The sequence below is a fragment of the Ursus americanus genome, chromosome 34 (genome assembly GCF_024610735.1).
Source record: "Ursus americanus isolate L20-20 chromosome 34, mUrsAme1.1.p, whole genome shotgun sequence".
Lineage (NCBI taxonomy): Eukaryota > Metazoa > Chordata > Mammalia > Carnivora > Ursidae > Ursus > Ursus americanus.
In genome coordinates this window covers 28404118-28430765 of record NC_142160.1, presented here as the reverse complement: position 1 = coordinate 28430765, position 26648 = coordinate 28404118, and the positions used below count along the sequence as shown (strand labels likewise).

The window sequence follows — 26648 nt, the reverse complement described above, 5'->3', positions numbered from 1 at the left end:
CTTTATGCAGCAGTATTTGTAATCCTCAGATAACTGTCCGTTCACAATCGATTTCTAGAGTAACTGTTATTTTAAACTGTTAGGTATAACTGAACTGTTTTAATAGTTACGGTTAGTCACTACTGTGATGTACAAAGATCTAAAGCATAGCTCATGGTTGATTCATTCGGGCCAACCATATCTTCTCTCTAATAGTACATTTCTGAAGAACAATATATTTTTAATTTGCATCTTAAACTAGTAAATATAACTTAATACCATTATTCTTGTGCTTGTCCTCGTAAAATTAAACGTTTAAAATAAAATAGACTTTCTCTTTTTAGGCAAGTAAAACTAGGAAGAATGCCAGTTGGTGTTTCTTCAGTGGAGCGGAGTGACGTCTTTATATGTTACTAAGGAGTGATATAGGTGCTAATTAGTTTCCCGCTCACTAATGCAGAAATTGCAGTGTTGCGAGGAGTAGCAAGGTTGCCCACAAGTGCTGCTTACTTTCGCTGAAACTGCATTGAGACACAAGGAACTGTTTAGGTAGCTACAGACTGTGGGTCATTTTGTTTCGTCTCTGTGGTGTATTTAAAAATTTTGCATTAGTGTCTTTCATTGATTCCATGATGCCCATTTTTTCCCATTTTAATTTCTCTGAATTCAGGATGCATCTTGCAATCTGTGATGTGTGTGATTCAATGAAATCTGATCATAGGTTTCTCATTAAAAACTCCAGATTTCTTTTTTTTTTTTTTGACCTACAAGTTTTTATTTTATTTTATTTTAATGTTTTTTTTATTATATTATGTTAGTCACCATACAGTACAACCCTGGTTTCTGATGTAAAGTTCGATGATTCATTAGTTGCCTATAACACCCAGTGCACCATGCAATACGTGCCCTCCTTACTACCCATCACCAGCCTATCCCATTCCCCCACTCCCCTCCCCTCTGAAGCCCTCAGTTTGTTTCTCATAGTCTATAGTCTCTCAAAAACTCCGGATTTCTCGTTTCATTTCAAAATTGGAATATCTGGACACATTCTCATTCCTGCTTAGTCCTTTTAGTATGGAACATGGGCTCATTAACTCCCCTCGCTGGTAATTAAGTCAAGTACATTGGATTTGGGTTACCTGACTGGCCTGTAGAGATTCAGGCAACTCCCAGTTTATTTCTTACTTGTTCTTGGGTGCACATACGTATATCCCAATTGCAAAGCTAATTGATCTTGTTTTTATTGCTAGTTCTTTCCTTCTAAACTATCAAGTGTCTTCTACTTCCTGCTTAAGTCTTTGTGTATCCATTTCTATTACTGTTAAAGTTTAGCTGTATTTATCTTATAATAATTGGTATGGTAACTTAGTTGAAAGGACTTAATAACAGAGTAAAGTGTTTTAAATTTCAGTTTACATTCATTTTCTTTTCTAGAGATATACTGTGATCTTAGTGTACTTATAATTTCAAATATCCTGGTGGGTTTAGTGAAGATTTCTCATTGACCCTCTTACTAAATAGCTAACAGAATGATGAAAGTGTGTCTTCTAGAAATAAGGTGTAAATACCAAGAAATCAAGGATTTTGGTTTTTTTCCCTTTGTTGAAGGAGTCAAGATTGCTTGTATTGGAAGCCAGTTAGTCATTCAGGAAAATAGGGAAGTTTCTAGATTCCCTCATAGTAAAAAAAATTTGCTTTCTTATTAAGTAGCAGCAACCACATGAGGATTTATGTGGATCCTGTAACCAAAATACTCGGTATATTTTAGGTAGCAACGGTCCGCTCTATTTTCCAAAGGCTGACTATCTGAGCCAAGATACTTTTTTAAGAAGTGATTGGGACCAGGAGAACTTAACTATTCCCTGGGAATACTCATAGCAGGCTAAATTTTAGTTTCCTGTCTCCTGGTCATTTATAAACAGTTTTTGTGCTAAAACAAATGGATTTGAAGTCCTTCAGACATTCAGTGTTGAGAAGGGATGTGGACAGGAGATTAAGTCTAAAAATGAATTGTACTGATCTTCCCTTTGCAGAAAGCAGAAAATGGAGATTTAAATTGGATAATACCAGACCGATTTATTGCCTTCTGTGGACCTCATTCAAGAACCAAACTTGAAAGCGGTATGTGAAAATAGGGGACCTGGTTTAGTTTTGTTATTAAAAAAAGTATCCATCCTGTATTTTCCTTTGAAAGAGGCTGAAGAGTTAAACCACGCTTGTCTGTCTTAATTATTTAAATATACTCAGTCATTTTAGTACATCATTCTGCCTGGCTTTTAACTTCTTAAATTAGTGCTTTTCCAGTTATAATCAAATTGGTATTCAGTCCCTAGTCCAGATACTCTTTCTGCCCAATTACAGGTAAAATTGTTATCCACTGTTTTCTTTCCGCATTTGACACAAGCATCTGGTGAATTTCTTTATGTAGGTTACCACCAACATTCTCCTGAGGCTTATATTCCATATTTTAAGAATCACAACGTTACTACCATTATTCGTCTGAATAAAAGGATGTATGACGCCAAACGCTTTACGAATGCTGGTTTCGATCACTATGATCTTTTCTTTGCGGATGGCAGCACGCCTACTGATGCCATCGTTAAAGAATTTCTGGATATTTGTGAAAATGCAGAGGGTGCCATTGCAGTACATTGTAAAGGTACGTTTCCAGGGTTGGCTAAAGAATGGTGGACATGCATGTATGTTTAGAAACACACCCTGCCCATTTAGACTATATGCGAGGACACATGAAGCCGTCTTTCTTGTTGTTTTTTTGTAAGTTGCTTTTTTCTTAAAACCACTTTATTGAGGTACGATTGACATTAAAAAGCTGTGCATATACAGAGTGCTTTTAAAACCCAAATTTCATATGAAAAGTACAATACACTAAATTCTATTCATTGGTAATCCTACAAAACCTTATCACACTGAAATGCATTTATTTAGGGGTGCCAGGGTGGCTCAGCTGGTTAAGTGTCCAGCTCTTGGTTCGGCTCAGGTTATGATCTCAGGGTCGTGAGATCGAGTCCCGTGTTGGGCTCATGCTCAGCAGGGAGTCTGCTTGAGGTTCTCTCTCCCTCTCCCCCTGCTCTTGCATATGTGCACGTTCTCTCTCTCTAAAATAAGTGAATAAAATCTTAAAAAAAAAAAAAGGACAGCATTCATTTATTTCTCAAATATGTATCAGTGCCTTTTGTTTGATATGTTCTAGAATATGTCAGTGAGCAGAGCAGACTTTGAGAGATTGTCCTTTTGGAGCTTATATTCTAACAAGTTGCTATGTTTTCAGCAGCTAAAGCAGTGCCTTGGCACTTAATAAGTATTTATCGAATGAATGAATGAATGAATGAATGTGTAGTAATACATTGTATGATGTACTGGGGTTTATTTAACTTCTCCCACATTTAATAATGGAAAAAAACAACCAGATAGAGGATCAGAAAGGAAATAGACGATTTGAACAACACGATAAACCAACTAGGAATAACAGACGCACTCATAACATTGCCCCGCAACAAGGGAATACACATTTGTCTCAAGTACCCAGAGGCCATGGTAGTAATGTTTGCACATCAGTGAGTTGGTTAATGCCACTGAAAGGTACGCTTAAAAATGGTTAAAATGATCTCCAGATACTGGCCCTAAAGAAACCTAGGTCTTTGAATTACAGAAAAAGAATTTAAAACAGCTGATTAAGGGGCGCCTGGGTGGCACAGCGGTTAAGCGTCTGCCTTCGGCTCACGGCGTGATCCCGGCGTTCTGGGATCGAGCCCCACATCAGGCTCTTCCACTATGAGCCTGCTTCTTCCTCTCCCACTCCCCCTGCTTGTGTTCCCTCTCTCGCTGACTGTCTCTATCTCTGTGGAATAAATAAATAAAATCTTTAAAAAAAAAAAACAGCTGATTAAAAATGCTCAGTGAGCTAAAAGGAGTCACAGAAATAAATAAAACCAGGAAAATGATACATGAACAAAAATGTTAAAGTGGTGAACTTTATGTCATGTACATTTTGCCACAATTAAGAAAAAATCATTAAAATCCAACACTGGTTATTTCATTTTGTAAATTATAGTAAGCAGTTGAGGTTACTATCACCCTCATTCAGGGTGGTTTTGCACCCCCAGCAGACATTTGGCAATGTCTGAAGACATTTTTTTTGTTTTCACAAGTTGGGAAGATGCTACTTGTCTCTGGTGGGTAGAGCCCATTGGTGCTCTTAAAGAGCCCTCAGTGCACAGGACAGAGCTCACACCGGCCCCAAATGTCAGTCGTGCTAAGGTTGAGAAACCCTGAAGTTGACCGGTGACTAGTTAAAAACCTGAAGAGCATTTGGTATGATTGGATCTTTTGTTTTGGAAAGAGAACTGATGACCGTGTAAAGCTTGGATTATTAAGTGGAAAGTGAGATTCATTAGGGAGTGTATTAATTTGCTTGGGGGATCACAGCAGAGTACCACAGACTGTGTGGCTTAAACAAAAGTTATTTTTTCCCAGTTTCAGAGGCTAGAAATCTAAGATCAAGACACCACTAAGGTTGGTTTCTGGGGAGGCCGCTTCCTGGCTTGTAGGCAGCTGTCTTCTTTTTGTCCTCTGTATACACTCAACTCCTGATGTCTTTTCCTCTTCTGCTAAGGACACCAGTCCTATTAGATTTGGGGCATTCCCCACGTGACCTTATTTAACCTTAATTATCTCCATAAAGGCCTTTTCCCCAGAGATAGTCACATTGAGAGTTACTACTTTAACATGGATTTTTGGAGAGGCAGGGAGCAGGGGACACAATTCAGTCCATAATACCTCATTCTCTGGTTGCCCAATATTCATGTCCTCGTATGACAGCCCATCCCCACAGCCTGCAAAGACTTAATCCATTCCAAAATCAGTGCCAGGTCCAAAGTCTCATCTAAACATCTTCTAAGTCAGGTAATAGGTGACACTCCAGGTGCAGTTCCTCCTGAGACAGAATTCTCCCCCAGCTGTGAACTTGTGGAACCTGACAAGTTAAGCGCGTCTCAAATACAATAGTGGGACATGCATCGGGTAGGCCTTCCCTTTCCAAATGAGAGAAATCAGGAAGTAGAAAGGTCTGACAGGTCCCAAGCAAGTCCAGAACCTGGCAAGGTAAATGCTTTTAGATCTTAAGGCTCAGAAATAATGCTCTGGTTCATTCCCTGTCACGCAGGCCCACTTGGGTAGCAGCCGTGCCCCTGAGGTTGTGGGCAGGAACAGTTGACCCACTGACCACAGAGCTGGCCCTACCCTTTGAAACCCAGGAGTAGACAGCCTTGCCCCTGGGGCTTATGGTAGCAGTGGCAGGCTTGTTGGTCCCTTGGGGTTATGCTTCCCTTTTCTTGAAGGATGAGGCATGTTTCCAGTGAGATATTTCTGTTACCCCTGTTAGAATCCCAGAAGCCTGAAAGCCTGCCTTTGTTTCATCCTTTAGTCCAGACTGGCAGTGTGTCTGTTTGGTATAATCAAGCCCAACACTGGTTTTGGCTTCTGCTGAGATGGCTGATTAGATCCGTAGGTAATCACTTAATGGAGTGGATCATCGACTATACCGTTGGTGTTCACTCCAGAACACACTTTCTCACTATTTGTAATATGGATAGGCCTAGAATTTTCTAAATGTTTAGTTTCTGTTTTGCTTAACAATTCCTTCTTCAGTTCATCTGTCTTCTCTCGTGTTTTACTGTAATAAGGAGAAGCCAGGCTGTACCTTCAATACGTTGCTTATAAATCTCCTTTGCTAAATATCTAAGGTTGTCAACTCACAGGTTCTACCTTCTGGGGTATTTTAGCAATCTCCATGTCCAGGCTGTATCCCATACCAATGAAATCAGAATTCTGGAGGTGAGACCCCGTATTTTTTAACACTCTTCAGATGATTACTGTGTGCATCCAAACGTAAGAATGACTGTTGAGGGAAGCAGAGTCATGGGAAGCCTTCTAAAAAATTGTGCCTGCCCAGCACAGTTCTGGAGTACATGAGACCAGGTCCCTTTGGTTTGTTTCTTTTTCTAGCCGGCCTCGGACGAACAGGCACTCTGATAGCCTGCTACATCATGAAGCATTACAGGATGACAGCAGCTGAGACCATTGCCTGGGTCCGAATCTGCAGGCCTGGCTCAGTGATTGGACCGCAGCAACAATTTTTGGTGATGTAAGTAGACAGAGAACATTTGTAATTCCTCAGGGAACACATGGGTCTGGAAAATGATGGGAAGTAGGATTTTTCTTAGTCTCCAGTAACAACAGATAGTCTGTAGGAGAGAATCGTTTGCATGTGTCTTTGTGGAAAAGCTGTATTTTGATGATATTATTTAAATGCTCTAGGAAACAGGCAAGCCTCTGGTTGGAAGGTGACTATTTTCGTCAAAAGTTAAGGGGTCAGGAGAATGGAAAACACAGAGCAGCTGTCTCAAAACTCCTCTTGGCTGTTGATGACATTTCAATCAATGGGGTCGAAAATCAAGACAAGCAAGAACCTGAGCTGGTAATCGAACCATCCCCATCACGCTGTTGTCCTTGTTTTCAGTGCTGTTGAGGACCTTCTAGGGCATGGGGAAAATTGTAGATAAAATAATAAAGCACATTTTGAGGGATTATTGTCACACATTTTTTTTTTAATACTTAGAGCCCCCTCTAGGAACTTTTTACTCAAAATAATTAAAATAAGGTCATATGTCCATAAAACTAGAATTGTTTTACTCACTAGGCACTGGAAGAAAGAGGTATGTGAAGTAAGCTCTTTAGGTGGACCTGGGGACGCCTCCCTGTGTGCCCCCTGCCCTAACTTTTTCCCATTTTGCCACAGTTGATTTAGGGAACCAGTTGTTCTCAAATGGAAAACTTTAAAGAATCGAGAGTTTAGGGGGTAGTGGCACTATACTGAGTGGTGGTAAGTGGATTTGGAATTTTAAAAAGAATGTTTTCATTATTGAAAACCCATTAGGCCTCCTCACAGTATATTTTATAACAAGAGTGCTATAGAGTTCTGTGTCTATAAAGTCAACCTTTGGTTGTCTTAAAATGTGACCTGTAGCTTTATTTTGAAAGCAGCAAAATTTTTTAGAGTTCAGCAGTTTATTTGTATGTGTATATGGATAAATGTCGCTGCTGTGCTTTATGGCCTTAATAAGTACAACTGAAGTCACTAGCTCAGTGTTTTTTTACTTATACAGTACAGTGATGATGACGAAATCCATGGAGTGACACAAGGCGATAGACTTCGGGCCCTGAAAAGCAGAAGACAGTCAAAACCAAACGCTATTCCCCTCACGTGAGTCTGGTTTCCTTTGTGTGGTTGGTGTTATTTAATATGTATATGCGGTCCTTTGTGAGCATTTTTTCCTGGATGTTTTTCTCCATAGTTGCATGCCCATTATCCCACTTTGCAATGGTTATTTACATTATTTAAAATCTAGGGGTGCTGCCCAGGAAGCTCTTGGCTGTACCTTATCTCTGTCTTCTGTTGTAACCTCACTAGCCTCTGTATATAGGAAAGCAGTATTGGGAATGCTTTTTTCACACGCATAATCACCATGTGACGTCCTCACGAGCGTGGCAGCAGATGTAAACCACAGAGTAACAGATTTGTCCATAGTTACTGAAATTGGGAGTGTCCCTAAATTCATTACCATATTATAGACAGTTTGTTTAGATATGGTAGAATTTAATCAGTGATGACATTGTGGTTTAATGTCCTATTATTTTAGGGTAATAATGAACTAGATTAAATAATAATTTTGTATTTTTTGTTTGAGGAGTTATTTTCAAGTTACAGAAGAAGGTTTAGTATGGGGATGGGAAGTTTCATTGTTAGTGAGTGTGTGTATGCCCACCTGTACTTGGTTATGTAAGTGCTAATTGGGATTCAACCTCATGGAACATCTAGGATTGTTAGAAAAATACGTAGCATTTAAAAACTTGGCCATTGCACTTTTTTCTAGTATATTCTTTAGTATATGCTTTCATTTATGCTGTTGGATTCCTTCCTTGTAGTAACTTTCCTTTTCATTGTGGGGAACCGCATTTCCAGTTATGTTCTTTTCTTTTTTTTAGGGGGAGAGGGGCAGAGGGGGAGGGAGGGAGAGAATCTTAAGCAGACTCCATGCCCAGCGTGGAGCCCAATGCAGGGCTCAATCCCATGGCCCCGAGATCATGACCTGAGCCGACGTTTAACCGACTGAGCCACCCAGGTGCCCCTCCAGTTATGGTTTTTTTGGGGGGTGATGGAAACAGTTGTTTTGTTCAGTAATCATCTTGTAATATGGTAAAGACCTAATGATACCATAAATGTTCATGGCAGAGAAGAACAGGCCTTCTTTTTAATTAACAGTGGTTCTTCACTAGCACCTCCTTGTTACCTAAAGTTCTAAAGTAGAATTACACGGAAGGCATGTGTCCTCGTGGGCCCCTGCCTTGGGACGTTCTTAAAAGACCCACGGAAAAGAAGGAAGTTGTAAAGGGCCATGTGAATGAGAGGTGCCAGCGTTCTCTGAGCTTTCTCTGCAGTGTGGTGGGACAGCACGAAACAGAAAGCTCTACGAACGGTGCATTTTAGGTCATTTATTTCACTCCAGATGCCACTTAGATTTTAAGTGCAGTAAGTCTTCCTCTAAGGCCTTCATGGTTCTTTTTATTTGGAAATATTGTAGGTCCTCCAGATAATCCTCCTGAGGTCAGAGGAGGCATGACAGGGGTGAGCAGTTCCCTAGAGCAATGCTCAAACTTCACCGTGCGTTTGAGTCTCCTGGGGGTTTGTCGGAATGCAGGTTATGGTTTTGGGCCTGGGGGGTGGTCTGTGACTGCGTTTCTAGCAAGCTTCCGGGTATCACAGGCACTGCTGGTCCAGGCCTTGGGGGAACAAGCCCTAGAAAATGGGTGGTTTGTGGGTTGCGTTTAGTCGTGCCCAGGTTTTTTGTTTTGTTTTTATGAATCTGCACCATCAGTTTATTTCTCAAAAGCTTCTGATGAAAAGTCAACTTGGGAGTTGGGGTGGGAATTCTGCTTAGTCACATAGGGCTTCTAGGAAATTTCCTTCAGTAACTCTGAGTCTGCTGCCTTGTGAATCTGTGTTCTGGAGGGTTCACGTCACTTGTTGCTCTTTTCTATAGATGAGACAATAAAAGTCTTTCGTAGCTGATAGGCTTGTGGCAATACAGAAGACAATGAATGAAGCCTAAAATTCTAACTATTGTTGGAAACCAGAAGGCGACAAGAGATGTGTTCCCTTTCACCTTGGTGTGTGAGGTGTCCCCGGGGTGAAAGCGCAGTGGTCAGTGCTGGCTGAAGGAGAGACCAGCCTCCGCTATCACTTGTCACTTGTGACGGAGCTACACTTCACCTCACCCCCAGAGGGACGCCGGCCCTTCTCTCTGAAGCATTTGGCCTAAGTTATAAACCAAGGAAAATGGTTAAAGTTTAAAAAAATAATAAAATAAAGCACTAGTTAAGATCCCTTTAGTTGTAATTATAGTCCTGAAACCAGTAGAATAGCTCCCAAGATGTCTGTCCCCTTCCCATACACAAAAGTAAACTTTTAGGCCACACTTTTAAAGGAAAAGACAAATGCTAAAATCCCTTTAAGCTCTGAAGTGTAAAAACCCTGGGGAATTTTAGATTACTCTGGGTAGATTTCCCTTTCTCCTCCTCTACAACACTTTACTTATCCCTTCTTCTGCTTTTTTCAAACCCTCCTTGCTGTTGGAATCCTCCCTTTTTTGCTGTTATGTGTAGTTCTTCTGGCCCTAAAAGAAGAGGTTAGTTGGGGATTTCCTTTCCTTCCCAAGTGGTGGTGGTATTTCAGAAATGAGAGAGAGAGAGAGTTTTTAACAGCAGCTTGGGCTGAGAAATTTAAGATCAGTCCCCACCTCCTGATTCTGACCCCACTATCACTGTGGGTAACCTATTTTGCTTCACTATTGGTACTTAGCCGAATAAAAATATTTATAAGAAGGAAAGGTAGTGAGAAATATATAAGTACTGGTGATTCTTAAGAGCAAGTTTATAGTACTCAAAATAGTATTCCAGTTATTGTTTTCTATTTTACAAACAGTATTTGGGGGAGAGACAAAGTTGTTAGATACTGTAAAGTAGTCCTTTTCTCAGAGAGTCTGATCCCGACCACCACGAAGACAGTAAGTCACGTAGCACCGTGACCTTGGTGTGATCTGCAGGACGTGATGGCAAGTATATTATCGTCTGTGCTAAAATAGATTTGGTAGATTGTATACCTTCATCCATGCTGCCTGTCTTTCTGCATACTGATCATCTCTGCTAGGTTCGTTAGGGTTAAATGGAGTGTGTGAAGAGTCAAGTGTACCCTACCTGGGAATAAGGTGAAAATACAGATCTAATTTGCTTTAAGTCTCCCTTAACAGCACAGTATGGATGGGTGTGCTCTCATCATTGGAAAATAATTCTTTTTTTTTTTTTTTAAAGATTTTATTTATTTATTCCACAGAGATAGAGACAGCCAGCGAGAGAGGGAACACAAGCAGGGGGAGTGGGAGAGGGAGAAGCAGGCTCATAGCGGAGGAGCCTGACGTGGGGCTCGACCCCATAACGCCGGGATCACGCCCAGAGCCGAAGGCAGACGCTTAACCGCTATGCCACCCAGGCACCCCTGGAAAATAATTCTTATGCCATGAGCTTTCATAGAAGAACAATGAAAACTTTGTGACAGAGACACTTGGGTATTCGGACCATTCCGCCTTTAAGATCACTGTTAAATCAGTAGCTGCAAATGAAACTTGGGGTGGATAGAGAGTCCGCTAGTGTTCCTAGGCCAGTGTTTCTGTTCTGTCTAAATACTAAGCCCCTGTAATCTTGACCTATGTTAGTAGGTTTGTGTTTTTGTGGAAGGAGTGAATGCCAGGTGTAACTTGCAGGGTGAGGTTAGATTCGATTTCAGGTCCATCCTTAGTGTAATCCCTTGTCGCCAGATACCACAAACCTGTTCAGGGGTTACGATGACAAGGACACCGATAAAGATCGCATAGTAAGCCAGAGCAGTCATTTACGACTTGATCGTAAATGTACTCGCACAAAGCAAATGCTCAATAGAGCCTTTTATGTTGGGTCACACATGTGTCCTGGTGACCATTTGGAAGTAGCTGGATGGAGTCACCACTCTTCAGACTGTGAGGTTTCCTTCTTCACTGCCAAAAACTAGACCACTGGAGACTGGGCTGAAAGCCAGGTTTGGCCACAAGAGGAGAATGAATGAGGAAAACAACTGAGGACATTTATATAACGTTAATACGCAGGGGAGATTTTCCTCACTTTGTGCTGCCCAGGGTTGGGTGTGCTTCCCTAGTCCTTATTTTCAGAGTAGGCAGCTCGCCTGAACTCCTAGATGATGCCGCACGGGACTGCGCTGCAGTGAGATCAGCTGCTCTGTGCTGTGTTCATTTACGGGTGTGCCTCCCGGAGTCATCGTTAACCAGCAGTCCGGGGCTGCTGCTTGTCGTTGCCTGGTTTTCCCTCCTTTTTCTCTGGTTTGCTTTAGTTTTCTGTGTGTGCGTATCTTGTGCTTTTTGAAGAATTTCAGTCCTGTAACTACAACTCTGATTTCTGTATCACACAGTTAAACTAACATGGGGCAGTTATCCAGCTACAGATTGGGTCTCATCTTTTGTTACCAAATACCAGATCAATTTAAAACCGAAGATAGCATTTTCTCCCCCACATGAAATGGCAAAACTCCATCTTCGTTCCCCACCCCTTTGTATCTATCACAGGGTGTCTAGAATTCACACGTGGCTTTGTTTGTTTATTATTTTATTTATTTTGCCTTCCCAATTTGAACATCTGTTCTTTCCCCTCCCCCTCCAGATGTCCCCTAGCTGTGCTGACCTCTGCACTGTGTAGTGTTGTCATCTGGTGGATCGTTTGTGACCACATTCTTCCCATCCTGCTATTCTGTCTTGATGGCTTCAGAACACAGTAGCCGTCGGGACCTTTGACAAATAGCTGCTGTGTAAGTGTCCCATATTCCATTTCTCTGTGTGGTCACCTCTGGTGGCCAGTGTGTTTCTTAATGGTGCATGTTTTTCTCACTGTCAGCTCTCCTAGCTTTGTTGGTTTGCCTCTTTTCAAAGGTTCTTTTTTTCTGAAACTTCTCAATTAATGGGATGTTGGCGGGGGGAGGCCTTCCCTGATCCTTTCCTGTACGGGTATTAAAAATAACAAATTTTGTTTTTAAGTTGTGCTTAATTCTTCAAATTAAGCATTTTTGAAATTCTTCAATTCTGCATTTTTTGAAATAGCCATTTCTAACTTCACTGAAGTAGTTTTTTTTCCCTATGAAAAATATTTAGTGAGTTTGGGGTAATTGGGGTGGTTTTCTTTCAATTTCCTCTAATTTCCCAGAGTAAGTATCTTCAGCATATCCTTTTCAATCTAGCAAAAAAGAATTTGCCCCCTGATCTTCTGCTGTTAGTAGAGATTTGCTTCTGCAGCTAGTGAGCCTTGCGTCGTGTTTCACCTCCAGCTTTGCCGCTGGACACTGTGCCCTTAGCAGCAGCAATTTGCCTGCCAAGTCTTCTGTCTTGAGCACGCAGAATCTTCTCCTTGGCTTCATTTCACATCCTCCCCTGTGGGGAATACAGTTAGTACAGTTTTCAAAAATGATGTTTAGTGGAAATAGGACAGCAGAGAAGACTGGAGTCCCTTGTTCAGCCTCGTGTTTCTGCATGACCGTCACTGGGCTTACTTCCTCCCACTTTGCTTTCCCAGGAGTAATCAAAACTCCCTTATTAGGGGCGCCTGGGTGGCACAGCGGTTAAGCGTCTGCCTTCGGCTCAGGGCGTGCTCCCGGCATTCTGGGATCGAGCCCCACGTCAGGCTCCTCCGCTATGAGCCTGCTTCTTCCTCTCCCACTCCCCCTGCTTGTGTTCCCTCTCTCGCTGGCTGTCTCTCTCTCTGTCAAATAAATAAATAAAATCTTAAAAAAAAAACAAAAAACTCCCTTATTAGGTGACTATAGCAGATACTGTATTCTCTTGATATCTTTCACCCGTAAGCAAAGACCTTAACAGTGAACAGACTTCTGTTCTGCAGTAGAATGTGGCAGGAAGCTTCCCCGGGGAACACCGCGCAGTTGTGACCCAGAGTACAGGAAGGAGGGTGTGTCCTGCGAGACTGTGGTTCACCACTACCCTCTTAGGTCCAGGCTGCATTCTTCTTTCTCTGAAACTCTTCCTTTAGCTCATATTTCAAGAATTTATTCTCTTGTTCCAACTTGGACTTGGGATTTATAAGGGAATATGAAAGTTCCTTCTAGGATCTCCTCCAAAGTGGAATTCCATTGCAACCAACTCTCGTACTTTGTGGCTTCACGGAGTGTCTTCAGATGGCTAGAAAAGATTTAAAAATCCAGCAGACACCATTCTTTTCAAAATTAAGGAAAGGCTGCTTAACATGTTCCTATTATGACATTTTCTTGAATATCTTATTAATACAAGTTTATTATTGTATAGGCAGATACACGATATTTCTGATATGGATGATCTGTTTGGTTTTTTTCCTTTATTCCTCTTAGTAAGCTTAGATTTCTGCGTATTCTGACTCAAGAGCAGCATGCAGTGCTTCGATTTATTCTCAGACTGCTCTGAGTGGGAAAGGTATTTCGAATAGGTGGAGTTGTAAACGGGTGGAATCATTGCTAATAATACTTAGGCACTTTGTGGTTGTATTACTTTTCCCAGGGTAAGTTTAAGAATGGTTTCTATCAGACACCTTTCTTTTCACTATCCTATGTAAGATATAATCTTTTTTTATTGTTATTACTGATATTTGCCATTGCATTTGTAGACCCAAAGCAGAGTATTCAATTTCCCTTGCCTGATTAATTTGGAATTACAGAAACAAACATTGTTACCTTCAGTAGTAACAATGATGTAAACAGGAATAATCCTTGTAGTTATCTTTTGAGGGGACTACTTACGGGCACCGTTGTTGGCATTCACCTCTGTTGGCTGTTGACATGGCGTGGCCTGATCGGTTGTTACCTGGCATGCCTGGAAAATCAGACTCTCACACACCTCAGATGGCTGTATCGGATTCTGAGACAGTGGCAAAGGTGTGTCTGAAGGTTGTGGGGCCTCAGGCCTGTCATTCTGAAAGCTTGTTCTGTGTCAGCGGATAACCAAGTGTAAATAGTGCATAGTTGCACTGATGGATTCTTTTCTTGGCATTGAACATTTATGTTCAAAGCATTTTGTAGTTTGAGAGGTATGAGAGCTGGCTCGTCAGTTACTTGCTTTGCTGTATGCCTCAAGTTGCAAGTCTCAGTCTCGGAATACCGGGTCTCAGAAGCGGCTGCAACGAAGTGAACTGTTGCATGGGCAAGACCTAAAAAGCAGGACTGCGGATTCTGCCAGGGAAAGATGGAAGGGAGAAAATACGTACATAGAATATTGCTCTGCAAGGCCGTGTGATCGCCCTGGTTTGCACAAGGTGGGAAGTGGCGGGCTCCCACGTACCCTGTGGCAGAGTGACTGCGTCACGAGTTTGCCAACTTGTCCCACCCTGTGGTGTGGTGGGGAGTTGATCACAGGTATCTGAGTGTTGCTGCTGGGGGGTTCCAGGTTACTGATGCATAACCTACAGATAAAGTAACTCCTCTGTTGTTAGTGACCTGAATCCCTACTGGTGTGATTAACGCATTCCAAATTTCTGTCATGCTTTTATTTTCAAAAAATTCGCATTAATTATTTACATTAATTTTATGAAGAAAGATACTTTCTAAAGATGGTTCCCGTCAGTCTGATATTTGATTTAGCAGTGATTTCTTTTTTCAAATAGTAAACATTTCAGTAGTAATTAATTTAAGAAATCAGGATTTAAATTTCCTAAGCAAGTAACGTATAAGCTCTTGTTTTTATTCTCACGTTAATGATTTTACAGGGTGGTGATTGTCTCTACCTTCGGCTGTAAGTGGCCTCAAATTATTTGACAGGTTGGTGTGGTATTTCCAAAAAGCCAACAGGGATCTGATTTTCTCCATTTGTATACATGGAGATAAACACCAGGAGCCTCGTGGAGCAGGTGCGAGGCTTCAGGACCACAGTGGCAGCGCCGCACACTGGGCCTAGGCTTCAGAAATGGCGGTGGGAGTTTGGCGGTGGTTTTGTTTCTCTTTGTGAAAAATTCTGTGCTCAAATCCTGTTAATAGAGACCATTAAATATTCTCCTGCCCCCCCATTTAATATGATCAGAAGGATTTTTAATCCTTGTTTCAGAGGTAGAATTCATACACCAGGGCAGTCGGTTACCTTCTTGGATCAAACAGCTGTCTGCATATCACCTTTTCTATTTTGTTAGAATGATAAAACTTTGTGAGAAATCCTGAGTCAAGCATTGGTTCGTTTACCCAGGATCGGTTTCCCTCTGAGACTGAAGGCCTGTTTTGCAGGCTTTGAGAACTACTATGGGGATAAAGCGAAACAGCCGAGAGAGCAGCCCCTCCCGTGCCCCCTGCCCCCCAACAGCTTGGAAACCGCTGACCTCCAGCTGCCACCCTGGTACACTGCCACCCGTTGCTTTTTTTTTAGTGATGAGAAGTACAGAGTTTTACTAAATGCTGAATATGCCGTGTTTTGGGTAATACTAAGAATTTACTGATCTTTGCTACATTTTGAGGACCCGGCTTTGGTTATTAATTAACATGGCAGTAACACAGGCACAGGAGGTAGGACTCCTAGTCAGTTGTAACGGTTTCTGTTTACTCTCATGAGCTGGGTCCTCCTAAGTTGTTACCGGCTCTCACCTTTGTTTGGACAGGAGAGGAGGAAGCTTATTTTGAAGGCAGTGTTTTCTCTTACAGATACATAAAAGTTGAGTATCTATAAATGTGTGTGTCTGCAGTTCAGCATCTTGGTCATTATCTGTTGAAGAAAAGCATTGCACATAAAATCTTTTGATGTTTTCTCTCTGACCGTTCAATGAGGAATTACAAAACACCCTCTGCTTTTGAGCGAGGTACTTTATGTGGGCTCTATCTGAGGGTGTTCTTCTGACTCATGAATTTGCCTCCTGGGCAACCTACACCCATAGGCATCAGTTCCTTGAGATTATTTTAGAGTTTAATTAAATCGAGTTTCACAAAATGTAAGCAGTGTTGCTTTCATGTTAATGGTACTCAGCGAATTAGTAAGTAGTTATAATCTAGACAAAGTTCACATTGTGCTTGAACGTAGTTTTAAAACTCGGAAGTGTTATATAACATTAGTATTGATTTGGGGTTATTGCCCATACTTTCACCTCCGAAGAGTGACAATCTTATAGATTTTTATATTCGTATTCCTTAGAATTTGGGGGTTTAAAATGATTTCTTGTTTTCATGACTAGAATTCTGAGAATCTACTTTGACTTGGGGGCACAAAGATTTGTTTTACTGATTGATTTCTTTGGTGTGGAAATTGCTTAAAATGCCAGGTCATTTGTTTTCTAAAAGCAAAGTATATTCTGGTTATCTCTGTATGACCTTCATGGGAACATGAAAAAGACTTTGATGTGAAAATGGGTTTCAGATTTTTTTGGCAAATGTGTTTATGGAAAATCCTACCAATTCTCAATAAAATAATTTGCCACTAAAGTGCAAAAATGCCTTCCTCTGTCAAGTATTTGAAAATTGTTTCAGTGAATATAATCTTATTTTTTTCCAACTGTTTTCAGAGTAATTCTCCAGTCCAGTGTTCAGAGCTGTAAGCCATCTGAACCTAACATTTCTGGCAGTGCAGGCATTACTAAAAGAACTACCCGATCTGCTTCAAGAAAAAGCAGTTTTAAAAGGTGAGAAAAGAATCCTACTCTTCTGAAAAGTTCCAAGCATTGGTTTTTCAATTTAATTTTCTGGAGATAGGAATGAAGAGAGGAAGAGAGGAGACAGCAGAGTCCCTGTGATAGGAAATCAATCAAATGTGTTTGACTTGTTCATCATCTAAGAAAATCCGGGCCGTTGCTAACGTAGGGTTTGTTTTGTTTTGTTTTTCAGAGGTGGGTCTTGACACTGGAAATGTGGTCTCGGGGTCAGAATATGGGGAAATTGAGAGGGTTGTACTTAAAAGTTTTTGAATTTCCAAAGCTCTCTGTCAGGACTCGGAGGAGATTTTTCTGTATGTCGGATACAGCATAACTGTTGGAGAATTAGCTGCAAATAAGTGTGATGGTGGGATGTGAGAACTACAGGGAGTTTGGAATCCTTCTTTACCTAGGGCCTGGTCCCTTGGCCGCAGTGCACACCCAGGGGCGTTCACGCTTTCACCTGGAGCCCAGCATCTTCCTTTCCTTCGTTATTACAGGTTATGACAAGAAAGTGCACGTGTTCCATGACCAAATCCATTCTCACTGTTGTTCTTGGATGTTTATCATGAACTGAAGGCAGACATTTCATTTTTAATATATTCCAGAAGCAGTCCCCTGTTGAGGGAAGAGCAGATAACCTACTTACTGTCATCTCAGGAGTGGAAGGCAGGCACCCTTTTTGTGTTTGTGTATCTTTGCCTGGTGTCGACTACACGTGCGGTCCTGTGCTTATGGCCCAGCGCCTGTCTTATAATAGACCACAAGCGGCCTGAAGATAGTCTGAACCAGACGTTAAAGCATCCTTCACGATTTTCCTTGCTTCTTTTTTACCTTCCTGCCCTCATATCTTTGCTGCTGTGGGACGACTGAGTTAGTCTCCGGGGCAGGTCCCAGCAGCCTGTGTCCTGAGGGACTTGCTACAAACCGGAGAGCTCTGTGTCTTTCTGTGTGTGTGTGTGTGTGTGGTTTTTTTTTAAGAAATTGTTCGGTTCTGCCATTTGCCCCTCTCTTCTGATTCTTTCATTATAATTTCACTATGTACGCTTACTTACACAAGACTGGGATAGTGCCTTAGAACAAGTATTTGAGGGCACCAGCTCTTAATTTGGGGATTTTGAATTTTTCATAGAAACGTATCAAATAGTCATAATTCTTTTACTCTCTAATTCGATTTGAGAAGAATATTAGAGAAATACTGACAAAAAGTCAAAGATTTAGGTACATTAAAACGTCATACCAGTACGGTATTTATAACTGCGAGGAAGAGGAGATGGTCTAGAGATTGTTGAATGATGCCAAATGAGCCAAGAGTCTTGTTTTTAAAGAAAACGAATGGCCTGGGTAAATAATGCTCATGAACCAACAAGTGAAAAGAGCTGTGCATAAAAATCATGAAGTATCACTCTAATTTTGTAAATGTACAAAATACTCTGTATAGAAATGTATACATCTGCAAATATACATATTTATACATATGTTTATGTATGATATGTAAGTTTGTGTATATTATACATATATATTTGAATATTTACATATACGTCCATTTCTATGCATGTATGGAAGTCAGGTCATGGAAAATATGCCATAATATTAACAGTTCTTCTAGTTCGTAGGATAGTTAGGGAGTTTTACTTTTTTATCATTTTCTTTTTCTCCAACTTTTTTACAATAAGTAGGGGGAAACGGGAGCATTTTAACTTCGACACTTTTAGGTGAATTAAACTATTAAAAATTCAAATAAAAAGCCTGCTGTTGGGGATGGACATGTTTTGAATGAACATTCTTTTTTAGGTATAATTACTCAGGCTTCCATTACAGTTGAGTGTGTCTTGCACATTTAATTCTGCTCTCTGCTTTTCTGGATTGTGCTCTTCAGGCCACAGAGGAGTAGTCCAGGAGTCGGGACCACGCGCGCTCAGTCACACCACGTTCCTCTGAGGAGCGTTGGCCGTGTGGCAGTTTTTCCATCTAGGTCTTGTCTAGTGATCTAAACTTGTGCTTCTCAGCAGAGGGGGTTCCTGGTTGCAGTGAGCATCTGCCTGAGGTCCCTGGACCGGATGCTTTGAGGGATTGAAAGTAGAGTTCAAACTGAATACGCTTGACTGAATTTTGAAACGGCCTAAAGCAGTTTCCAGGCATTTGGGATAGTGCCGAAAACCAAAAGACTTTTTTAAATTCTCAGAATGGACTTTCAGAGATTGGGAAGGATGAAGAAATAAACCAACGAGAGAGAATTGGGCTTCAAGTGTGTTTCCCACCTCCCTTCATGCAGGGTCTCCTTGGCCTCTTTCGGGTCTTTGGCCTGTGTTCACATCACCTTAACTGTGAGCCACCTAGAGTTCATGAAACAAAGGCAAATACATGACGTACAGGCCCGTCCCATTTCTTGCTTCTAGGAAATAGTGGGAGTTGAGGTAGCCAAGCTGTAACCCGAAGCTTTTATCCTACTGAATAGTACTCATTTTTGGTTGGAGGGTAATGAGGGAATTAACACATTTGTGCATAATCTGGTTCAGGACAAAATAATACAAGCCTGTGGAGTAATTGTAAAGTATTGAATAGAAAACTTTGCTTTAAACAGCAATACTAGGAAATGAAATGGTACACCTTTCAGTATAAAATAAACACCTCCAGGGCGCCAAGGTTGCCTGTCTGCTGTTACCCCCACCTGTGAAGCCTTCTCTTTGCAGGTTGATGTTTACACATCATCATTGTCATATCTGTCCTGCCATAGGAACCCGACCTTTCATTCCCGTGTTCAGTTCTGTTCTTAGAGGCTTCCGGGATGAAGACCTCACCTAAGCTCACTTTCCACTGATTTGGCTCTTTTGATTTTTGACAGTTTACTGAGTGGCTGTACAACTTGGGACAACTTTTCCACAGACACATTAAAAGAGCAATTATTTGGAGGCTGGAAAGCTATGTATTGTCATAAATCTTTGTTGCTGGGAAGGAATGCCCCCATGCTTTTCTCATGGCAGATGATCACTCCTTCATGTATCCACTGAACACAAGCCGCATCTAAACCCGACTCCCGGGTGCCAAGCTGTGCCTTCGCCCGGTGTGCAGTTCAGGCCCCGAGCGCTGGAGTGTCTGCCGGTGGATAGAGCACGCTGACCCCCTTTCTCACATCTGAGGAAGTAAATCAGTGGGCTTCCCCTTCTCCCAGTTCCTGTTAGAGCTATAAGTCATTCTGTTGTTTCTCTTTTGAGAATTATTAAATCCAGTGGAGAACTGGCCTGTTTTCGAGTATTCTTTCTTAACTCTCTGACGAGCTCTTCGAGTCTTGAGAATTCCATCACTGTGCCTCTGAGTGAGGACCGGCAGCCACCTCGTGGGATACCGTTCAGTTCAGTTCACATCTTGACACAGCGTACCATTGGGTGCATGTTTCTGTAAGCTTGTGCTGTTTCTCTGGAGGAGTCTGTCTTTTTTTCTTTCCTTTTTTTTAACGATAACCTCATTTTCTAAGAAAATGGTCCCGGACGAGTGATTTTTTTAATTCCAAGTTACGTCATTAGGAACCATCACATTCTGTTCCACCTGTCAAACCAACCTGATGTTCATGGCTTTTGGGGTATTTTGCACCTAATTATTCGTATCGTGGGGGAAGATAAATGCTCAGGGTGCCTTCCTTGGCCTCTGAAAATGTGTCTTCATGAGCCCTTCTGTTGGGAGTACTACATTCAGGACTTCTTTGGCTTTTTAAGTCTTCTCATTTGTGACTTTGGTCATCATCATGTCTTCTTGTCCCTTACAGTCTCAGAGCTCAGTGTCCATTTCACCACCTCTGGACTCCCGCCTTTCTGTTATTGCCATTATCTCTGAAGGTACACCCGTCTGGAAGCCCCAGAATGGTGTCACTAAATCCCTCAATCCCATTCCACCACCTCTGGACTCCCGCCTTTCTGTTATTGCCATTATCTCTGAAGGTACACCCGTCTGGGAGCCCCAGAATGGTGTCACTAAATAACTTTTTAAAAAAAATGCCGGTGATCTTCCAAAACACTGATTTCCCTTTGAAATTCCAGACATTTTCCCACTTGGCCGCACAGTTGCCCTGGGCCCTTTTAGAAACTCAGTGTTCTGTTGGGGTCCCTGAAAACGAAGGGATGGGCTCAGATGAGCTCCTCTCATAGGGCGCCGTCACCATCCCGCGAGCGGCGCCGCCAGACGAGAGCCGGCTTCTCTGACTCTCGCTTTTGCTTCCTTTCTTCTCTGAAAGTTGCTGTCGAGTTGAAAGCTGCCCGAATACATTGGGAAGGAAAGAAGGGAGGTAGGGTGAGAATCAGTCCGGGTCAGTTCCGAACAGAAAAGGGTCGGGGGCACGGCTGCCCCGGGGACGCCCTGGCGGCGGCGCGGTCCGACGTGTCCGCGCGGGGCTGCGCTGGAAACTGCTCGAGGCGCCCGAGCGTTTTCTGTGACCGGATTCTGGCTTTGGAAATAATCAAGTAACACTTCTTTATCTCTTCGTTCTTTCCACCTTTCCCACAGCCTGGTTCCTCCGAGGGAAGGAAGGAAAAGGAGTGCTTTGCAGCAGATGCCCTTAGTGGCATTATGGTACCCGCATTGCTCTGCTTCTGCCGCCCGCCCTTGTTTCCTTTGTTGTTATCGTGTTTTTATTTTTTGCAGAACTGAACCTTTTTCTGCTCTGCCTTTCTCTCCTGTTTGTCTTTACTTTATGGTTGATATTGTACTGTCTTTTCCCAAAATAATTGTCATTAAAGAATTGCACAAAGTGTATACTTTTTAGCATGTCACTACTTTTATTATGTTGCCTTCCTTGTCTTTTGGTAACTACGTATGGGACACTTGGAAACCTTCATGGTAAAATCCTTTTTTTTCTCCCCCTGTAGTCCCTCCATTTCAAGGACTAAAACAGTCTTGCGTTAAGTAAAAACCTGTGACCAGAACTGAAGGAAGACTCTAGGAACAGAAAACTACAGCAGGACTTAGCACAATTTATTTGGAAACAAAACAAAATTGCAAAAGCCTTAGCTGCTTTCCACCTAAGAAGTTTATTCAATGAAGACAGTGTCCACTGGAGTTTAAATAACTACGTGAGTTCGGGCGCAAGCAGTGACTTGAAGAAGGCCCGGCTCTTCTTTTGTAGAGACGTCTCAAGTTCCATGACAAACAAGCTGTTGTAAATTTAGTCTCAGGTGTAAATATCAAAGCCCTCTGCTGTCGGGAGAGCTGACCAGTCTGTGTGGTGCACGTGTGTCTCTGTGATGGCAATCATTTTAGCTGCTGGCCTTCAGAAGAAGTGAGGATCTGATGGAGGTTTTTTACGTATTTATTTTCTGTTCTCCCTGTGTCAAAATTTATAGAGAAAACAGGCATTACTTTCCGTAATGGCACTTTCTGTAATTTGATACTATTTGGTTTAACCACCTTCACTTTAATATTTGTAACATTGTTGTAATGGTAACTCTGTTAAGTACCCAAGCTGCTTGTCTTCCACCAAAGAGTGCTTTATTAACAAGAACCTGGGAAACCGTGTTTGAGGACTGTTGGATGTTGTGATGCCAAGTGGTACTCCCGCGACCAAAACTGGTACGAGAATCTGAGTGATAGCTCTGGAAGACTGGGGAGGGAAAACTGGCTCCAGAGTTGGAAGATCGTTGTAAGTCATTCCTCTTTGTGTCACTGAGGGACTGGAGAATGCCAAGGCTGCCCACTGTTTGGTTGCCCAGTCATACAAATTAAAATCCTATTTCCTTCCACACATGATTTTAAAAAAAACCACTGTTGGTGTTTTCCCTTGGAAACAGCCATCCCAAATAATGGTGGCTAAAAAAAAAAAAGAAAGAAAAAAAAAGGTACTGCTTTATTAGGGTCTTTCTGTAGCACTGTGGATTTCTTTTTTTATGTGATCAGCCTAAGGCCATTCACACACCCTTTGATTTCTGTGACAGTTATTCACATCTGGATTTCAGTTGTTTGTAAATAAGAGACTCACTGTTGCCTTTGGTTAGGGAATACAACTAACTCTTTGCAGAGTGCCTTCGCCCCTCCACCCTACAGAAACACAGCAGAGTCTGTGACAGAAAGCAATCACAAAAACAATTTATTTGCTGCTAAAACAAACAAACAAAAAAAAAAAATTGGGCCCAAAATACAAGAATATTTTGCAGTCACTTTGGTTCCCTCCATAATAAGAAGTGAATGGTTTTAGTTATTGTTAACCAATTTTTGCCTCTCCTGGTTTGGAGAATGGGGGTACAATATGGAAAGGCTGGAGAAGGCAAACGCCTCCCATTACAAGATGAATGAACCAGGTGAACAGGCAATTCCATTTTAAAAAGCTGCCTTTTTAACAAAACTATGACTGGTAGAAGCGGTTGGAATAAACAGATTAAAGTCTGTTAATGCAAAAAGTTTCCAGAAGGCCATGGCTCCATTTTGATATTTACTCTCTTGGAGTAAATTTGACGGGCTTTGAGGCAAGAGGGCAGGTGCCGCCATCTTGGTCAAACAGCGGCTCTTCCCCATCAGGTATAACAAGGGTGGGTCATGCTGGCTTTTAAACACTGCGGACTAGATCTCAGAAGAAAAGGTGGTTTTATATCCCCGGAAGTAAAGAGACACAAAGACCCACTTATCTGATGGGAAGACCCCTCTTCACTCAGCTCCAAGTGGGAGGAGAAACATTCCATTTGCTGTCTAGGAGACAATACTAAGTATTCAGACTGTGCCCTTGCATAAAACATTGAATTCTCAGGGCAGTTCTTCTTCCCTTGACAATTTTAAAGGCCATCTCCTGCATAAATAATCCAGGTAGTTATGAATATCAAACTTCCATCTGAACTGACCCTGGTTTGGCTTTTTATCACATCAGAACAAGTTAAATGTGCCGTCTCCCTCACAGTGAATAAGCCATTTGGTGTCTTGGCCAAGAGTGAAGAATCTGGGCTTCAGTGTTAACCGCAGTACTTTTTATTTTACAAATTGCCTTTTGTGTTGACTGCATAAGTTTCCGGCTAGAATTGCTATCACTGTGGCTCTTTCTAAACAATCTTGGTGTTTAACAGGCCCACTGAAATGAGCCCTAGGAAACTAGGGATTTGATAAGGAACATTCCTTGGAGCGCCCCAGGGAGTTGGGGTAGTGCTTCAGGCGGATTTCATAGCATAGCAGTAAACTTACTGGGGGCGTATGTAGCATCCAGGAAGTCTCTGGGTCTGACGGAAAGTTCTTCCTGCTGTGAGTAAGAGTGGACTCTTTTTTCCCCCAACAGAAACTTCAACACACCCAGAATCTTCTGCGATTCTAACTTCATGTCTTATCATAGAAAGACCCTGTTGCTATGGAGTATGAAATAGGGCACGTCAGATGGAGACATTCCTTTAAACTTAAGAGCCTTAAATAGCTTTGGAAGTACACTGAGACAGTTTCCATTGGAATTAAAATTGGAAATGAATATTTTTAGGTGTTCTTGAAGCTTTTGGGGGACTCATGTCCAAAGTCAGAGATAGTCCAAAGGAAGGGTGTCTGCAAAACTGGGTATAGTATAGACAGACTTCTGTTTTGTAATGCTCAAGGAAAACTAGAAATCTCTCTTAGCTGTCCGTGAAGAGGGGTAAACCGTGAGCAGTGCCTCACTAAAACAAGTAGCCTTCTTGTCCAAGTAGCCGCTTCCAGGTGGCACGCTGCTCTCCTCGTCTCCAGCATTCTTCTGTTCTCAACTTGGCCCCGTTAGCCTGTCACCCACCCACTTCCTTCTCTTCCCTCCTCCCCTCTCACAGGGGTGATTTCTACCTCTTTTCTGGGGCCCAGACATTTTTTAGAGGAGTTCCCAAGTGTTCTCATGAGGCGGATGTGCTTGCCCTTGGAGCCTGATGGCCGGTTCTCCGCGCCCTGCAGACCGTCAGGCGTTCCGGGTGGTGTCGTGCCAAGAGCTCCTGGAGGCTGTCCTTTGCTTGAATCACCACCATTCATGACAAATGAGCAATGCGCTCTTTTGATGTTTGTTCTAAAAGTAGCTTAACTGTTTCTCTTCATACATTTTTAAAAGTAATTATTGCATTTTGGAAAGCAGTGCTCATCAAAAACAACTTGAGAAACCTATTTTAATTCTTTAATAGTTCTCTCCTGCTAGGACTGTCCTCGTAAGGCTCGCTGCCGCTTTTCCATTTCTCCTCAATCTGAGTAGTCCTCATGTCGCTAAGTGGAAATACTACAGATGTGTTTAAAAGACTGGACAATTCACCTATACTGTGTAGGAACTTACCTCCTTAACTGCCCAGTAGAATTAACTGCCAGCAGCAGATAAGTTCATCTGGTTATAGTACTGCAGTTTTATACTAATAATTTGCAGACTTTTCTCTAACCTGCACTCATGTACAGATTATTAAAAGTTTTAAAATGTAACTGATTAATCAGTATTTGATCAATCATTGTCTTGATTTTTTTATTAAAATGTATATTTCTAATCATATTTTATAAAGCCAAGAGAACTGGTTGAATGAATGTTTATTTTCTGAAGGTGTTTTTAAGATGAAGCTTCATAATGGCCTGTAAACTTTGCCTATCTATGTACTTTGATACGTATTGTCAAGTTTGAAAATCTTGTGTATCGTAACTGGTTTTATACAAAACATTGAGTAGTGAAAATTGTATAATTATAATCACATAATTAAAAGTATTAACCACACAGCCTTTTGGTTTATTGTATTCACTTGCCATTCTGAATCATGGCCGGCAGTGGTCAAAATGTAAAGTGGGTATAACCTTCCGTATTAGTCTGCTAGATGGGGAAGCTCGTAGTTTATTCTCGTCCAGCTCTGCGGCTGGAAGTCCAAGCTCAAGGTGTTGGTAGGGTTGGTGTCTTCTGATGCCTCTGTCCTTGGGCTTTTCTTTGTGCACTCCAATCCCTGGTGTCCTTCTGTCCGTCCTCATCTCCTTATGACACCAGTCAGATTGGAGTAGGGCCCATCCTTATGGCCTCATTTTAACTAATTACCTCTTAAAAGGCCCGTCTCCAAGTACAGTCACATTCTGAGGCATTAGGGGTTAGGGCTTCAGCTTAAGACCTTGGGGGATACACCTTCCTTAAGATAGTGAGGGGCTTGTGTTATGAAGTCCTTCTAGACACAGCCACCACTAGCTCAAGTTATGCAAAGGTTTGACTGGAGAAGTTACTGAGGATAAGACACACAAAAATCAGGCCCTTGGAGTCTTGTGGGTTGTAGACGGTACTCCCCTCACGTTACCTGCCAAGGTCAGGATTAAAGAGCTAAGCGAGGGGCAGGGCCAGCGCTAAGGCACCCACATTCTGATGTCCAACCCTGGATGCCATCACAGTGCCGTCTGCCTGCCTCCCTTCTGACCGTCTCTCGCCGGCCTGGACCCTGAAGACCTGATGCCCGCGCCGTCACGCAGAGGTCGTGTCTGGGACGTAGGAACTCGTTCTGTTAGGAGTGCTGTCCCGTTCCCAAAAGAACTCGGCTTTGATTCATGCTAGGATACAGGTTTTCAAAGTACAAACCACAGGGACCTGCCTTCTCCCCGCATCCAAACTCCCACCAGGCACTGCTCCCCCGAGTGTGATTCACAGGCTCTGTCCTCTGGCGAAAGCTGCAGCATCTCCCTGCCCCTCTGTGGTGTGCCCTGAGGCCGACACTAGGTCATGCGCCCTCCTGCTGACCAGCTGAAGCTCGGTTGATTGGCATGGGCCAAGCTGCCCGAAGTACGTAAGCGCTGTGAAGGGGGCAGGCTTGGCCCTTGTAAGACGCGCAGTGAACCCCCAACTCCCATCTTCCAGAGCCGCGCGGTGTGAGCGGTGAGCCACGGAGACCCCGGCCCTGCCCGGTAGATTCTCACTCCTCTGTTGTCCACAACACGGTCTGGTG

General features: G+C 42.4%; 1 protein-coding gene across 10 annotated transcripts in view; it reads left to right on the top strand.

Moving 5' to 3' along the window:
• Positions 1 to 25450, top strand: part of CDC14B (cell division cycle 14B) — a 96745-nt gene extending 71295 nt beyond the window's left edge. For 3 of the 10 annotated variants that reach the window (XM_045780952.2, XM_087858936.1, XM_045780957.2), the window contains exons 8-14: positions 2013 to 2100; positions 2408 to 2638; positions 6004 to 6142; positions 6316 to 6475; positions 7164 to 7261; positions 11821 to 11965; positions 21651 to 25450. In XM_045780952.2, the coding sequence (XP_045636908.1) occupies positions 2013 to 2100; positions 2408 to 2638; positions 6004 to 6142; positions 6316 to 6475; positions 7164 to 7261; positions 11821 to 11935 (831 nt within the window). In that variant the 3' untranslated portion in view covers positions 11936 to 11965; positions 21651 to 25450. The other 7 variants (XM_045780951.2, XM_087858935.1, XM_045780954.2 and 4 more) reach the window with 3 other exon arrangements.
• The last annotated feature ends 1198 nt before the right edge of the window (positions 25451 to 26648 follow it).